Source organism: Sarcophilus harrisii, chromosome 5 (genome assembly GCF_902635505.1).
Source record: "Sarcophilus harrisii chromosome 5, mSarHar1.11, whole genome shotgun sequence".
Classification (NCBI taxonomy): Eukaryota; Metazoa; Chordata; class Mammalia; order Dasyuromorphia; family Dasyuridae; genus Sarcophilus; species Sarcophilus harrisii.
Window position 1 is genome coordinate 24,220,344 of NC_045430.1, and position 13,094 is coordinate 24,233,437.

The window sequence follows — 13,094 nt, forward strand, 5'->3', positions numbered from 1 at the left end:
TTCAAAAAATGATCTCCAATTGTTATAACTAAGTACATATACCCTTATAGAAACCCTGACTAAAAGACCTGCGACCCAAACATTCACACCAATCACAATTAGTTCATCATATAAGGCAACCCTCTTGCCTCTCAAAAGGAATCACAGTGATTCATACTTACATATGGTTTACAAACTATAATGGGGAGAAATATGCTCATGACTTTCATTACAAAGCACAACATATACTAACCGCCAATTGAGTTCATGCCTAAAATCATCTGTCAAAGTGCACCACAACTCTCCTCATCTCATACTCAATAAGCACTGATTAAGCGCTCACTACATGGCACATGCTGTGCCATGGGCTCACTGAAACCATGCTTTCCAGGAGCTCAAGATATGTCCCCTAGAGGCTGCCACCGGACGCCCTTCGTTGGCAGGGCCCTGCCCAGAATGGGACCCCAGATCTTCCCTGCTCTCCCCTTTCCCCCTAGACAGCACCCTTGTGGGTGTTATCTGCCCCCAAGAGACTCTATGGCCAAAGGGAGGGACTCGGTTTGTTTTTGCTTTTGCTTGTACTCTTGGCAGTTAGCACAGAGCCTGGCACACGCATAGGAAATGCTCTATCTATCTAGCCAGCTAACTACCCAAAGGACTAAATATGACTTAAATCAAAAGCCACCTTTCATACGCTAAAAAGTGCTTAATATAAATCTGAAGAAACATGAAAGGAAAACCCAAATGGTGTCACTGATTCTAAGAAATGAATTAAGCCCTAGGAGAAATTCAATCGAATTCCAAGGGACCAATATTTCCTAAGCATCAAAAACCTGCCAGACCCTGGGCGAGGCTGGGGGTACAAAGACAAAATAAAAAGCTCTCCAGCCTGGCTCTCCTTTTCCTAGGGTACTGAGGCCATTCACCTGCCATCCATCACCTTCTTATTTAATATTCTGACAACTGTATTTCTGTCGTTGGTTTCCTTGGTAGTCTTACACATTCTATTTCATACATCCCCAGACTGTTACTAGAGGGGTCCAGGACTCAGAGAAAGGGGAATGAGGTACCCTGCCCCAGGGTACACAAAGCCTGCTCCGGGAGGCAAGGCCACAAGGGGACTGGATGGGGAAAGAGGCACCAGGACCAACGTCAGACTGGGAGATCCAGAAGGGCCCTGGTGCCTGGGGATCTAAGACCTCATTCATGAGGCATCCCCTCCACCAAGGCCTGCCTACGGTGCCCACCTGCATCCACATCCTCCTCTCTCCGTGTCCAGGGTGGGGGGGCTGGGAACTAGCTCCTGTTCCCTTTACATTGCCTCGTGGGTGTCCCATAAACCCCTCCCTCACTCTGGCTTGCCGACCAGTCTCTGTTTTCCCCTGCTGACGGCAGCTGCTTCTGCTGTCAGTCCTGATCTGCCTGTGCCTATGTGGCACTGAATCTAATTTAGAGCAGGAGCAAAAACTGCTTCTAGTCTGTGGAGGCATCTCTTCTTGAATAAGCCATTTCATAAACACTTAAAAGAAATAAGCGAGCTTACCTTTCTCATCAAAAATGTAAAACTTTCTGCTGCAAAATTTCTTATGTGTAATTTGTGGTGAGCCAGGAGGGTACTGTATAAACTGAAAGGGAAGTGAGAGATTCTCGGTAACCAAGAGCCCGACTGTTCAATACATCAGACTTTCTTTCAAGAACAAGTAGAGGCCCCCAAGGAGGGAGCCTTTTATCCATCTTATTGGGGAGAGCAGAAATACACATAATTCAGTCATGAAAGCCAAGTGAGAAATCCAAGGGCACAGAAAAATCAATGTCCCAGAATTGCACAAAGGTTTTATTAAGGGATTTTTTGAATTCCTGCCCAGCTATGTTTCAGTTAGGAGGCAAGGAAGTCGTTGGTGGGGAGAGGCCTCCGGGAGCCTCCACCAGTGCCCTCTGGGCGTGTGGACGTGTGGCCTTGCTGTGGATTCTGTCTCCATATAGTTTTTTGTCCCTGCCTGGGAGTCCTGGGAAGGGCTATGACCTCTGAGAGCTTAGAAAGGTCAGAGTATTGAGCCCTCCAAGTTCTGGGGCTGGCCTCCACAGTGGGATGTGGGGAGGCAGCAGCCACAGCTCCCCACACAGACTCGCCACCAGGCTCAGCCACTGGGGGAGCCGGACTTGGTGTGTCTCACAGCCAATGCTCCAAGAGCCATCCCTTTGCCCGAGGACTGTGACTGACCCCACGCTCCTGTGTGCACTATGTCTCAGTGTGTAACTACACATAACTATAGCTTCCTGCGGTACATCGATGTGCTGTCCTAGTCAATAGGGCTCATTCTTAGTGAGCAGCTAAATAGCCCTGGGGTGCTAATCACGAGCAGTAAACTCTGGGCAGGACACAGTGGAACAGAGGCTCAAGCCAACCCTGAGAAGTGGCCCTCACCCCCAACGTCTCAGGGAACAAAACACGGAGGGGAAGAGAAAGCCTTGCTTAGTGGCTTACTCTGACTGGGAGAGTGAGAGCTGGGATCCTTATCCCAGGGCTTCTAGGGCTACACCAGAACATCAAAGAATCAGCTGTTGTGTTCTTTTTAAAATGACAGCAAAATGTGCTGTTACATGTCAAAAGGGAGAGGAAGAGGGTTTGGAGAGTTCATCATGGGAGATCCGGCTGAAGAGGTAGCCCGGAGGCAAACAAAAACCAGGGAAGCCCAAACAACAAAGGAGAAAATTACCTGTATATATTTGGCATGTCCTTGACCATGAGTCTCCAGAGGTACTTGTAAAGGTAAGAGAGGGAGGTAAAAGCCCATTCTAACAACTCGGTGTCCTGGGTCTCTAGAATCGCTGTGATGGCCAGGAAAAAATCTTTAAAATTTGGATAGAAGTCAGTCTGCAGATCCCGAGCCAACTGAACAACCAGGCTGCATTGGAAATAATAAAAAGGCATAATGATGTCACAAGACTAAGAGTCCAAAATCTCCTAGTATCTGGAGCATAAGCAGTAGGATGAGAGGGGACGTGGGATGACCTCATGCTTAGAAAGATCTGACTTTGTGACTCCTGGCCTGTAAGTAACCTTTGGGGGGATCTAGGAAACTCCCTAGACTACAAATTGCAGAGAAAGGATAAATTTGCCTTGGTAGAGGCAAATTTAACCTCATTTCTGCATTTTCATAAAATTGTAGGTCTGGCCCTCCCTCCCGGCCCAGAAAAATAAAGTTAAAAGGAGTTGCAGAGGGGAAGGAGAAGAAAGAGAATGATGGTTCAAGAATATCAAAGCACTTAAAAATTAGTGCTTAATCAAACATTAAAAAATTCTTCCTATCCTCAGAGTCTGACCAAAAAAACCCAATAAAACATTGGATCAAACAAGTGCTGCTTTTTCTATTTACATCAAGAAAAATATTATTAATCCAGTAATTTTACAGAACTGGGAGGAGTTGGAAGTTTTTTAAGCTCTCTTACTCTTCCCCTCTACCCCCATACATATACATACACACACTCAAAATTTAAAGATAAATGTGTATCTTATGTATTATTATGTACTATATATTGCACGTTATATACACACACCCATATATACATATATATTCACATATCGCTGTTGTAAGGCAATGCTGTCTATGTATTTAAATTAAAAAAAAAAGAAAGAAAAGAAAAAGATTTTCTAATCAAAACCCAAGCACAGTTGTTAATGATATAAAATGGCAATGTTCCTAGTATAAACTGAAAAAGATTTACCCTTTAGGCAAGCTTTTCCAAATTTCTTTTTTGTTAATTTTAAAAACTCAAGTAACTAGCTGCTAAGGAAAATACACACACACACACAGCTATAATACATTATGTATAATTATATATTTTCATCACTGCTGTAAATCAATGTTTTGTATAAATGACAACTATTTTAATATTCAAATAGCACATGTTAAAGAGTAGATTTTTCTGTTTCTGACTCATAAACCATTGATAATTATTAATTGTCATACTTCACGGATCTGTGACTTTTGCAGGTCACAGGATCACAGGGGTCCTTAACAACAAGTCTGTTCCTAGTTGTACTACACCCTCTGGCTTATAACACTTGCTAGTACTAAATGTCCAAAGACATAGCCTTTGGGAACTGAGTTAGATCTAGGACTTGAGGAAGACTTTTAGTAAAAGAACTGTGTCTTAAGTCACTATGTCCCTGTCCATCTCCATTAAAAACACTGAGAGCCTTCCCAAGGGAGATGGGACTGCTCTCATGCTCTGGTGGGATGACCTCTTTCTTAAATCTACAGTTGTGCTTCAGGGCCTTCACCGGAGAGCCTCAACTTACTCCAAAAGTGGCTGATAGGCCAGGCTATGCTTGATCTGCAGGTGGGACTTTAGGCTCAGGACAATCTCCTTCTGATGATAAACCAGCTGATTGAATGACTGACACTTGCCAACAACTTCTTTGTAAAATTTCCCTAAAAGGAGAGAAACAGAAAGGAATTACTCTCAAGTAATTTACTTGTTAACAGAAAACACCGATTGCCATGACTGGTGAATACATTAGTCAACTTTAATAGAACATACCAAAATGCTCGGTGAGGTTCAATTCTCTCCATTTCTGTAGTGCTTCATAAAAATAGGTTTCCACCTCCTAGGAAATCAAAATATTGCATTAGTTAGACAAGCCATGTGAAAACCCTCTGATCAAACTATAAGCACAGTTAGTGATGTAACAAAGGCAATAGTCCAAGTAAGAACTGAAAATGATTTATACCTTACTTAGGCAAGTCTTTCCAAATTGCAAATTTCTTTTTTGTTGATTTTAAAAATACAGAACAGGCTATTCAGGAAAACTTTAGAACAGCTAAAAATCAACAGTTACTACTATCTTTGTACTTAGATTTAATCCATATAATATTTGATCAATATTAACTTAATTTCAATATAAATCCCCTATTCTCTTTCTATCTATTGGTTCTTTCCCTACAGCTTTCAAATGTACTCAAAGTTCCTCCATCCTTCAAATGCTTTTTCTGCATCTATTGAGATGACCATATGGTTTTTGTTAGTTTGGTTATTGATACAGTCAATTATGCTAATAGTTTTCCTAATATTGAACCAGCCCCCCTGCATTCCTGGTATAAATCCTACTTGGTCATAGTGTATTATTCTGGGGATGATTTTCTGTAACCTTTTTGCTAATATTTTATTTAAGATTTTAGCATCAATATTCAATAGGGAGATTGGTCTATAATTTTCTTTCTCTGTTTTCAACCTACCTGGTTTAGGTATCAGTACAATGTCTGTGTCGTAAAGGGAGTTTGGTAGGACTCCTTCAATCCCTATTTTTTCAAATAGTTTATATAGCATTGGAGTTAATTGTTCTTTAAATGTTTGGTAGAATTCACATGTAAATCCATCTGGTCCTGGAGATTTTTTCTTAGGGAGTTGGTTAATAGCTTGTTCTATTTCTTTTTCTAAAATAGGACTGGTTTAGAATATTTACTTCTTCTTACTTACTTCTGTTAATCTGGGCAAGCTATATTTTTGAAGATATTCTTCCATTTCATTTGAGTTGTCGAATTTATTGGCATAAAGTTGGGCAAAGTAACTCCTAATTATTGCTCTAATTTCCTCTTCGTTAGTGGTGAGTTCTCCCTTTTCATTTTTAAGATGAACAATTTGATTTTCCTCTTTCCTTTTTTTAATCAGATTTACTAAGGGTTTGTCTATTTTGTTGGTTTTTTCATAGAACCAACTCTTAGTTTTATTAATTAATTCAATAGTTTTTTTTAACTTTCAATTTTATTGATCTCTCCTTTTATTTTTAGAATTTCAAGTTTAGTGTTTGACTGGGGGGTTTTAATTTGTTCCTTTTCTAGCATTTTTAGTTGCAAGCCCAATTCACTGACCTTCTCTTTCTCTATTTTATGCAAGTAGGCCTCTAGAGATATGAAATTTCCCCTTATTACCGCTTTGGCTGCATCCCACACATTTTGGTATGATGTCTCATTATTGTCGTTTTCTTGGGTGAAGTTATTAATTATGTCTATGATTTGCTATTTCACCCAATCATTCTTTAGTATGAGATTATTTAGTTTCCAATTATTTTTTGGTCTACTTTTCCCTGGCTTTTTGTTGAATGTAATTTTCATTGCATTGTGGTCTGAAAAGGATGCATTTACTATTTCTGCCTTACTGCATTTGAGTTTGAGGTTTTTATGTGCTAATATATGGTAAATTTTTGTATAAGTTCCATGAACTAAAGCTTCTCTATCCTTGAAAAACCCTCACTAGACCCTGTGAGCCCTCAAGTGATCATCCTCTATCTCTTTCTTTCCTTATCCATACAAACTAGTCATTGCTTCTACTTACTCTCATTCATTCCTAACTCATCCCTCCACTGAAACTGCTCTATCTAAAGTTATTAATGATTTCTTAATTGTTAAACCCAATGGTTTATTCTCAGTCCTCATGCATATATCCATCTGTCTGGCTGGCTGTTTCTCTGTGCTTTCCTCTGCTCTCATGAGTTTAACTCTCATACTTATGCAGATGATGCAAAGAATTATGGCATTTTTTTCCTCAACCACCATCTCCAGGAAAAGTCAAGCTCCCACATTATCAATACACCTCAACAAACCCCTAAAATTTGCCTGACAAACTCCCTAAAATCCATGTGTAAAAAGCAAAAAGTTTAAAAACAAAACCAGACACTATATTTTAAGAAATCACAAAAGGATCTATTAGATTTATTAGAACTAGGAGGCAAGAAAAAGATGGAAAGAAATCACCAGTCTGCCTGAAAAGCATCTCCAAAGGTAAAGTCGCAGGAGTATCACAGCCAAAATCCAAACTCCCAAGTCAAAGGAAAATTAACAAATATTCAGAGAGACACTGTTCAGGTACCATGGAATCGTGAGAAATACATGTGACTTAGCAGCTTCTACTAAAAATGAGAGTTCAGAATATTAACCATTCTAAAAAGGAAAAGGTACAAGCTTACAAACAAGAATAAATTATCCTAAAAGACAGGATATATCATCTAAAGGGAGAAACAGACCTTGAATGAACAGAAGACTTGGAAACACAACATAAATTCAAGGAGCAAGAGAAACATACAAGAGTTAATTTAAGTGGGTAGTTAGGAACAATTTGCTGATGATGTGGTGCGAACATTCTAATGGTGTTAGATCCATTACATCTAACAAGTATCCCATCAACTCTGAATGGTCTGCAAAGGGCACTGAGGGAGAAGGGAAGGAAGGAGGGATAGAATTTGGAATATGAAACATAAAAAAAATTAGGGATTGTCTTAATATGTAATTGGGAAAAAATAAGATAGCATTTTAAAAATTTCAGAAGTGCGGACAAACAGAAAAGCAGAATCATTTTGAATTACATTTTTGGAAATGGAGATTTGCCATTTCACACAGAATTCTTTCTGATGTTCTGCTCTGTGTATGGATATGATCTTTTTAGACATTCAGAATACAAAAAAAATTTAAATTAATTTATTTTAAATTAAATTGAATTTTAAATTAAAATTCCTTTAAAAGAAAATCATGTGGTGCTTTTAACAATCCTGCATCAAACACTTCCAACTTTGGCTTTATTTTCCCAATGCTATCTTCTGACTAAGAATTATGTACACCACACAAGTTGTAGAATAAAAATTACAAAAAAAAAAAAAAAAAAAGTCAAAGGAAGATGGATAAAGGCCTATAAAACCTAGCTGGGATCCAATTCTGGATCTGCCCTTTTCTCCAAATGGGATTCTGTGTGAATTACTTCCCTTCCACAACTGTAATCCTAGGCCTCTAGTAAAGGGATTCAGAAAAACTTGGAAAGACCTGCATGAACAGATACTAAGTGATATAATCAAGACCAGGAGGACAATGAATATATTGATCACAGTGATATAAAGGAAAACCACTATGAAAGACCAAGTTGTGTCCAATTAAGACTGCCCAGGGCTTGCCAAAATGTTTGTGGCAGCCCTGTTTGTAGTGGCCAGAATTGCCCATCAATTGGAGAATGGTTGAGTAAATTGTGGTATATGAATGTTATGGAATATTATTGTTCTGTAAGAAATGACCAGCAGGATGAATACAGAGAGGATTAGCGAGACTTACATGAACTGATGCTGAGCGAAATGAGCAGAACCAGGAAATCATTATATACCTCAACAGCGATACTGTATGAGGATGTATTCTGATGGAAGTGGATTTCTTCAACAAAGACAAGATCTAACTCAGTTTCAATTGATCAAGGATGGACAGAAGCAGCTACACCCAAAGAAAGAACACTAGGAAATGAATGTAAACTGCTTGCATTTTTGTTCTTCTTCCCAGGTTATTTATACCTTCTAAATCCAATTCTCCCTGAGCAACAAGAAAACTGTTTGGTTCTGCACACATATATTGTATCCAAGATCTACTGTAACCTATTTAACATGTATAGGACTGCTGGCCATCTTTGGGGAGAGAGTGGAGGGAGGGAGGGGAAAAATCGGAACAGAAGTGAGTGCAAGGGATAATGTTGTAAAAAATTACCCTGGCATAGGTTCTGTCAATAAAAAGTTATTTAATTAAAAAACAACAACAACAACAAAAAAAAAAAAAAAAAAAGACTGCCCAGGGCTGACAGCAATCAATCATACTTCCTGCCTCTTGGCAGAGGATGGACTGGAGAGGAAGAATATGAAACACATCTTTGGACACAGCTGAAGTACTAACTTGTTCCACTTCATTATATTTGTTATAAGGGAGGATATTTCTTTGGAGGAAGGGAAATAGTAAAGGGATGTATTAACAATAGAAAAAAAATTTTTATCACTGAAATATTTAAAACACATTTTTGTGCTGAAAATGTGGCAATGGGTATATAGTTACTAGTATACTGAATCTAATGTGTATTTTTAAAAAGAAATTGAAGATAACAAGTTTGTGGTTTCCTATACAATATCCTTTCTTGTTCTTTGGACATTGAAAAAAGTTATTATTTGTAGATAACTGCTAAATTTGTAATCAAAAAAGGAAAATATTCTTTCAAAAAGACCATTGGTAAGAGAGAACATACTTTCTCCTGTGGCAGTTCATTTGATTTTGGAAAAGAACTCTAGTCCAGTCTTCTGGGGTCAGGTTAGGGAAGGCATTTTTAGAGGTTTGGAATTAAAACTCAGACAGCAAAAGTTTCCCCAAGGAGAAGTACAAGAGGAAGGCAAGAGATCAGAAGCAGAAGAATCAGTTAGATAGGCTCTTGGGGATAATTTATAAGCTCTGAAGTACAGTATAAATCATCAATCATAATGACCACCTTGCATTATATTTGGTCAAAATATAATCAACCTGAAAACTCTTCCATACACACCAGCAGGGATCTTAAAAAAAAAAAAAAAAAAAAAACTCTTCAATAACAAAAACATTTGTCATAGATGGCTTTCTTACCTCATCATAACTGGCAGTCCTGTCAATCCGATGGATGATATCAATATTAACATTCCCAAGTCGCTCAGCAAACGTAAGAAACTGAAAATGGAAAACAGACAGGATGGTCACACATACATTAAACTATTAGGAAGTATACAACATGAGTTTGGGGTATTAGGATTGGGTTTGCTTTCATGAATTTTATTTGTCTAAAAATCCCCTGCCTTAAGGAAGGCATTGTGGTCTGGTAGACAGAGCAAGCAACTTGAACTCAGGAAATCCCAAGGTCAAATCCATCTCCAACAGTTCTTAGACAGGTGACCTTTAACCTCTTTCAATCTCAGTTTCCTCATCTGTAAAATAAGGCTACCAATAGCACCTACCTTCCAAGTTTGTTGATAATAAAATGAGATAATATTCATAAAGAGCTTTGTAAACTTTAAAACACCATATAAATACTAGCTATTCTCACCAATGACACTCATAAAAGCTCCTATGTCTCAAGACAAAGGATAAAGTGAGGGATTTCTAAAGCACTCTAATTCTTAAAGCACTATATAAATTTTCTATCATTATTATCAATAATAATGATGTTGATAAGAGAGCTTAATTCCCAAGATTGTGAAAATAAAATGAGACATTTTGCAAAGCGTTTTGCAAACCTCCTCTATACAAATGCTATTATTATTCATTAAACATAAAAGCTCCTATCTCCAAGATTGGGAGGGGAAGAGGGTGACAAAAGGGTAGGGGAAGAGATAATATTTCTAAAGCACTTTGTAAATCTTCTCTTTATAAATGCTACTATTAATAAATAACTATAAGAGCAGCTAGTTCCAAGATTGTATAATAAAAATGAGATATTTCTAAAGTGCTTTGTAAATCTTCTTTATAAAAAAAAAAAGCTATTATTATTAAATAATCATAAGAGCACCTACTTCCCAGATTGGGGGGGTGGAGGGGAGAGAGAAAAATGAGACATCTGTAAAACATTTTGCAAATCGTCTCCATGTAAAATTCTATTATTATTATTCAATAATCACAAGAGCAATTACTTCCAAACTTGTGCTGGTAAATGAGATGTTTCTAAAGGGCTTTGCAAGCCTTCTCTATATAAAGCTACTATTATTAAATAACCATAAGAGCAGCTACTTTCCAGACTGGGGGAGAAGAGGGAAAAATGAGAGATCTGTAAAGCACTCTGCAAACCTTTTTTACATAAATTCTATTACTCGCTAATGACAAGAGCAGCTACTTCCAAGATTATACAGGGAAATGAGATACTATTTCTAAAGCAGAGCAGCTACTTCCCAGACTGGGGGTGGGGGTAAAAATGAGACATCTGTAAAAAGCACTTTGCAAACTTTCTCTATATAAATGATATTATTATTAAATAATCACAAGAGCAGCTACTTCCAAGATTAAGCAGGGAAATGAGATACTATTTCTTATTTCTAAAGCACTCTGCAAGCCTTGTCCATATAAAGTTATTATTATTAAATAATCACAAGAGCAGCTACTTCCAAGATTAAGCAGGGAAATGAGATATTTCTTATTTCTAAAGCACTTTGCAAGCCTTCTCCATATAAAATTATTATTATTAAATAATCACAAGAGCAGCTACTTCCAAGATTAAGCAGGGAAATGAGATACTATTTCTTATTTCTAAAGCACTCTGCAAGCCTTGTCCATATAAAGTTATTATTATTAAATAATCACAAGAGCAGCTACTTCCAAGATTAAGCAGGGAAATGAGATAATATTTCTTATTTCTAAAGCACTCTGCAAGCCTTCTCCATATAAAATTATTATTATTAAATAATCACAAGAGCAGCTACTTCCAAGATTAAGCAGGGAAATGAGATAATATTTCTTATTTCTAAAGCACTTTCCAAGCCTTCTCCATATAAAGCTATTATTATTAAATAATCACAAGAACAGCTACTTCCAAGATTAAGCAGGGAAATGAGATACTATTTCTTATTTCTAAAGCACTTTGCAAGCCTTCTCCATATGAAGCTATTATTATTAAATAATCATAACAGCTACTTCCAAGATTATGTGGGGAAATGAGGTATTTCTATTATTATTATTAATTAATCCTAACAGCCACTTCCAAGATTGTGTGATGATAAAAGGGTAGGGGAGATAAAGTGCTTTGCAAACCCTCACTATATAAATTCTATTATTATCTAATAATTACAAGAGCAGCTACTTCCAGGCTTGAGCTAGTAAATGAGATGTTCCTAAAGCGCTTTGCAAGCCTTCTTTATATAAAGCTACTATTATTAAATAATCATCAGAGCAGCTACTTTCCAGACTGGGAGGAAGAGGTAAAAATGAGCCATCTGCAAAACCCTTTGCAAATCGTCTCTATATAAATGCTATTATTATTATTCAATATCCACAAGAGCAGCTACGCCCAAGATTGTACACGGAAATAATCAGCTCTTTCTAAAGCGCTTTGCAAACCTCCATTTAAATGCTATTATTATTAGTATTAGGCGGCTACTTCCAAGATTACGCAGGGAAATGGGACATTTCAAATGAGCTTGGTGAGCTTTCTCCGCATAAAGGTATTATTAAATAATTACAGGAGCAGCCACTTCCCAGACTCGGGGTGGGAGAGGGAGGGCTCTGCAAAGCGCTTTGCACAGCTCCCAGCCTAGGTAAACGCCCGCCCGCTGCAAGGATGACAGCGCCAGGTCTGCAGACCGCGAGCACAAAATGAAAGATGCAGGTTTGAGGAGCTGCAGCAGACGTCGGGTGCTGCAGAATCGCTTTTACTTTCAGGCCGAATGACAAGCACTCCAAGCCCGGGGGCGTTGCCCCACTACGGGATGATTTCCCAAACATCCGGCCAGCGGCTTCTCAGGCATCCCCGCTGGGGTCCCGGTTGGATGGAGAGCCGCAGGAGGGCAGGGCCACCAGGGAGGCGTCAATAAGCCGGGATGATCCCAGAGAACGGGAAGATGCTCAGAGGCAGGACCGGGAAGGCCCCTACCGAGGCTCCCGCCCAGCTCCTGGAAGCTCCCTGAGGGCAGGGGCTTAAGGCGCCCAGGCAGGAGCCCGGAGCAGGATTTGTGGAATGGGAATTAAGGAGCGGCCAGGAGGCGACAGGACGCCCCTTTCCCGGCTAGGAGGCCGAGGGTCTCGGTTTACAGAGAGGGGAAACTGAGGCGGCGGGTGGAGGAAGCGCCGCGCGCGGAGGCAGGGACACACCGAACAGGGGCTGGCGGGGGTCGCGGGGCGATCCGCGCCCGACCCGCCCTCATTTCACAGAGAAGGAAGCCGAGGCCGCGCGCCTCTCCCCGCCCCCCGCCCGGGCCCTGCTGCGGCCGCAGCCTTTCCGAGGCCTTGGAGGAGCCCCCAACCCTGCTCCCGCCCGAGATCTCCGCCTCGGCTCCGGCCCAGGCCGGCCAAGGCCCCGTGCTCACCCGGTACGTGTTCTCCGTTTTGTGGGCAAAGGGTTTCGGCTTCATGGCTGCGCCGCCCGGACCGTCCGCGGACCGAGGAGTGGGGCTGGCGGGAAGGGGGCGGGCGAGTCGAGGGCGGAGACAGCAACCGAGACCCTAACGCCGCGGGGGGTCCTCGCTCACGTGCGCACCCGGACTCTGGGCGCCGCCATGACCGCGAGAGCGAGGGGAGGGGCCGCTAGAGGGACGTCACGTGGGCGGGCGGAAGCGCGCGGACGGGGCGGGGCCCCTTTCCCTGGGAGGGACG

The 13,094-nt window shown here is 40.3% G+C and overlaps 1 protein-coding gene across 1 annotated transcript in view; it reads right to left on the bottom strand.

The window, feature by feature from the left end:
• UTP20 (UTP20 small subunit processome component) overlaps positions 1–12,853 on the bottom strand; it is a 92,085-nt gene extending 79,232 nt beyond the window's left edge. The window contains exons 1-6 of the mRNA XM_031938972.1: positions 12,809–12,853; positions 9,390–9,470; positions 4,525–4,591; positions 4,283–4,415; positions 2,697–2,885; positions 1,523–1,604 (exon numbers count right to left, since the gene is read on the bottom strand). Of these exons, the coding sequence (XP_031794832.1) occupies positions 1,523–1,604; positions 2,697–2,885; positions 4,283–4,415; positions 4,525–4,591; positions 9,390–9,470; positions 12,809–12,853 (597 nt within the window). The remainder of the gene's footprint in view (positions 1–1,522; positions 1,605–2,696; positions 2,886–4,282; positions 4,416–4,524; positions 4,592–9,389; positions 9,471–12,808) is intronic.
• Positions 12,854–13,094: the final 241 nt, after the last annotated feature.